General features: G+C 47.5%; 1 protein-coding gene across 1 annotated transcript in view; it reads left to right on the forward strand.

Moving 5' to 3' along the window:
* DAP3 (death associated protein 3) overlaps window positions 1-4122 on the forward strand; it is a 13625-nt gene extending 9503 nt beyond the window's left edge. The window contains exons 5-11 of the mRNA XM_026863927.1: window positions 413-622; window positions 1002-1082; window positions 1493-1651; window positions 2064-2123; window positions 2814-2903; window positions 3148-3265; window positions 4004-4122. Of these exons, the coding sequence (XP_026719728.1) occupies window positions 413-622; window positions 1002-1082; window positions 1493-1651; window positions 2064-2123; window positions 2814-2903; window positions 3148-3265; window positions 4004-4089 (804 nt within the window). The 3' untranslated portion in view covers window positions 4090-4122. The remainder of the gene's footprint in view (window positions 1-412; window positions 623-1001; window positions 1083-1492; window positions 1652-2063; window positions 2124-2813; window positions 2904-3147; window positions 3266-4003) is intronic.
* Window positions 4123-4127: the final 5 nt, after the last annotated feature.

A 4127-nucleotide genomic window follows, 5' to 3' on the forward strand; every position in this document is an offset into this window, starting at 1 on the left:
TGGGCAGCTTGAGGCTTCAAGAGAAGGGTGTCGGGTGGGCCACAGCAAATTGCCTTTGTTTTTCCATAGCAGAAAAGGCTTATAAAGTACAAAACCCCCCAAAACCCTGACATAGTGCTGAGGGATCTGGTGTAGTTGGAAACTGTCAATGTTGGGTTAATGGTTGGACTGGATGATCTTCAAGGTCTTTTCCAACCTAAACGATTCTGTGATTCTGTAATAAAGTAGGACATAATGACAGTGATTTTCACCTGCTCTCACGTTAGTCAGTCATCTTCTCCCCACTGTTAATGAGTGTGACAGGAGTTGTACTGCGTGTCTGTGTGACCTCCTCTGTTCTCAGGGGATACTCTTCTCCGTTAAGGATGGCAGACTTTTCTTAGCAGTGTAGCAGAAAGGCTGAGACATACAGACACACCCCGTACCACCCAACTCATATAATTATTTTTACTTTAAAAAAAATACAAAACAAACTTTTATTTTGCTTACAGCTCATCTCTGGGTGAAAAACTGCAGGGAGCTCATGAAGTCTTCCTACAAGGAAGAAAGGCTCGATCAGCCTTTGCAAGCATCTGTCTGGCTCAAGAACTTCAAAGCCTCCAATGAACGCTTCCTAAAAGAGGTTTGTAGAGCCCGCCAGGTTGTCGTGGTTAGTAGCTAAGAACTCCCCAAACTGCCCTCATCATCCTCTCCCAGGGGCTGCATGTGCTTCCTGTCACTGAGCACCCTGATGCAAGTTGTAGATTTGCTCATTTTTGAAAAATGTTTCATGTATTAATGCCCTTACACTGCATACAAACCCACAAACCCTGCCCTTCACTGGAATTCAATTTTTATAGAAAAAGAAGTACTTTAATTCCCCCTGTGGGGATGGCTATTTGTGATGAATACTTCTCCCAGATTCCGAACTACTCTTTAATGCTGGCAAAGAACCAGGAATCTTTGCCAAGCTGCCTTTGCACTACTGAGTTCCCAATGTAATTGTAGTTCTTTTACCACAGATAAAAACACAAAAAACATACGTGTGGGGCAAACAAGAAAGTACTGAGGAGGGCAGACCACTGGGGGAAGTGGTGGAGCAGGTAAGGAACAACAACTGCTTCTGGCTTTGTCTCACCTTTTATTAGAGACCCCGTCACTGCGTATGTAGAACAGACTGCTTCTGAAGATCTTACAGATAGGAGTTCTAGGAAATGGAAGGCATTTCCCTATCAACAAGGTGGTTACAAAATACATTGTGGAAGATGGGATGGATCTGTCAAGGAAGTTGTACAGAGAACTTGGGTAGAAGCGAAGAGTAGAATGTGAAGGTTCCTAGGTCTCTGATGCTCAGTACCTGAGACCAGGTTACTCCTTTGAAAGGAACGAGCAGGCTGTGGGCTGTTGCTTTCTCTTCTTTCCCCCTTAGAAACGGCAGACAATGCCCGAAGTTGCCAGCATTATATATTAACAAGAAAACCAACCTGAGTTATGTGCTTTTTCCTATTTAAAGGGTTTAGCTCGCACGAGAAATGCCAGCGATGCTGTGGGGGTCGTGCTGAAAGAGCTAAAGCAGCAGTGTCAGCGCGGCTCCTTCCGACTCCTCGTGGCAGTGGACGGCGTTAACGCGCTCTGGGGAAGGACCACGCTCAAGAGGGAGGACAAAAGCCCCGTAAGAAGTGATCTGCTCTGATGATGTTTCTGTATTCCTACTGCAAGGGAGAGCTGGGGAGGGTGCTTTGTTCATTTTTAGGTTCTGCAGTTATCCCTGAAGGATGTAGAGTTGGCTTTGCTGGCTTGGAGGGACCTGCAAAATTCCTGTGTTGTGCTTTAGACAACTTGTAACTGAAGAAAGTTCCCTCGGTGTAAAGAAGTGCATGTATGTCTTGTTACAGCAGGAAGGGTTTGGGCATTTCTCTGTGTAACATTCCTAAGGCTGAATGCTACAATGCTGAGTAACAGCAAAGGAAAAAATGCACCTAAAAGGATTCAAATGATCCTTCCAGTCTAATTTAAAGTAGGGGAGGGAACTTCTGTCTCAGAAACTGTGGGCAAAAAGAAGTGACACAGACAATCTTCACCAGGTTTCTCCAGAGGACCTGACGCTCGTGTACAATCTCAGGAAGATGATGATGAATAATTGGGTGAGTTCTGGTCCCTTTGGGTGTGTTATTCTTGACAGTTAAAGCTACGTGCTGCTAAGCATAAAGCTACGAATCAAACATCACACTGTTCCTTCAGCAGAGCATGAGCGTAGTGTGAGTGTTAGAGGTTCTGTCTTGTCAGTGCTTCAGACACCCAGAGAGAGTGAGAACAGGTCAGATCTCTTGCAGTGCTTTCTGTGATTACTGTGCCAAACTCCAGTTTGTGACCCTGAGCCAGAGGTATTTATTTAATAACCCTTAGGACACTTCATGATTTTTTTTGAATGGATGAGGACTTTCAGTTTCTAAACATTTTGCTATGGGAGGTTAACTCCTGCTTCTTTTTCAGTCCCCTGGATGCCAATAACTCTAACAGGTAGTGTTCAGATTTAAAAGCGTATAGAAAAGTCCTTCAAAAGTATTTCAGTTGTTTCAATAGAAAGTTGTTTATAGGCAAGAATGACACATTTAAATGTGGAAACACCAGCTACGTATTCCCTGTGCTGCACATATACTTGGAGTAGCCAGGCTTCACGTAGTCAGGAGCATTAAAGAAGCCCATTATATAGAGTTTTGGGATAGAAATATCTGTAAGATCAAAGGAGGAGGCACCTCGCTTGTTTAAAATCCGTCCCTAAGTACTGCACAAACACTACACTTGCAACTAAAAGGGTTTCTTCTGCCTTGTAGAACGGAGGAGCTATTGTGACAACTCTCAGCCAGACCGGCTCTCTCTTCAAACCCAGTTCTGCTTATTTGCCCCAGGAGTTGCTGGGAAAGGTCAGTCACAGCCTCCCCCCCCCCTTCACACTGGGAAACAGAAATCCTGGTCGGGGAACTGCCCCAGGTCCCAGCAGCAGAGTCTGCTTCAGTCTCTCTTCCAATAATTCCTTTTTTCTTTTAACTCCACTGCTCGGGCTCGCACGCGGCCAAGCTGTGCCCGGTCCCAGGTCGCTCCCACGGGGGGTGGGGGTGTGTGTGTGATGAACCCGCGGGTCTCACCACCAGCTGTCCCCCCCCACAGGAGGGGTTCGACGCCCTGGACCCCTTCGTCCCCATCCCAGTCCCCAACTACAGCCCGAGGGAGTTCGAGAGCTGCTACCACTACTACCTGGACTGCAAGTGGCTGCAGCACGAGCAAGGTCAGCACCCCTGCGGGGTGGGGGGGCACTGGGGGGGGGCCCTGGAAGCTTCACTCCACAGTCAGCAGTGGGTATAACTGTTCAGCAGGGATTCTTTATTGGCAGCGCTGGGGATCTCTCCACCACGAGTGCCACGTTAACTGACAAAACTCTGAGTAATTGCACACACTGCACTCCCATGCATCAGATCTCTTAGAAAAGGCAGTGTGGTGCTACGGGGTTCTCAGAATTCATTTACGTAGTTTGAGCATGTGTAGTAAAAATAGAGTGAGTGTCTTCTCCCCTCCTTAGGGGTCCCCACAGCCTTTCTCACACTGTCCCTTAGTAAACTTTAGGTCTCTCTCTGGTCACAGTTACTTCATCCCTCCTCCAGCCCCTGCGTGTTCCAAGGGCGTTAGTTCAGACCAGCTTCCAGCCACTCCTCCTGACACTGGTGTCTCCTTAGGCCCTTGTTTTCTCGAGGTTCCTGCTATTAGGGATGTTCTCAGGGAGTTTTTTAGACTGTCCAAGGTCTGTCTTTACTAGGCAAGGACTTAAAGGTTTCAAAACATCCTGTAAGCGGGTAACGACTACAGGGGGTAGAGGAAAAAGTATAAACGAGATTATATACATTAAAGTATGGGGAAAAATAAAAGTTAGTAGAACACAAGTGATGGTTAACGTTAACACTAAATGTACATTAGCAATTTCAAGTACAATTGTAGCAACTGCCCCCCCAACGCACCTTGTGCCTTGCAGCGCGCACGGAGGCCGGGAAGGAGGAGCTGCGGTTCCTGAGCGGCTCCAACCCGCGGCAGCTGGAGCGCCTGGCGGGGCCCCTCTAGCGCAATAAAGGCCGGAGCGGCGGCGGGTCCCTCGGTGT

The sequence above is a fragment of the Athene cunicularia genome (assembly GCF_003259725.1).
Source record: "Athene cunicularia isolate RWA chromosome 25 unlocalized genomic scaffold, athCun1 chr25_part1, whole genome shotgun sequence".
Taxonomy (NCBI): Eukaryota; Metazoa; Chordata; class Aves; order Strigiformes; family Strigidae; genus Athene; species Athene cunicularia.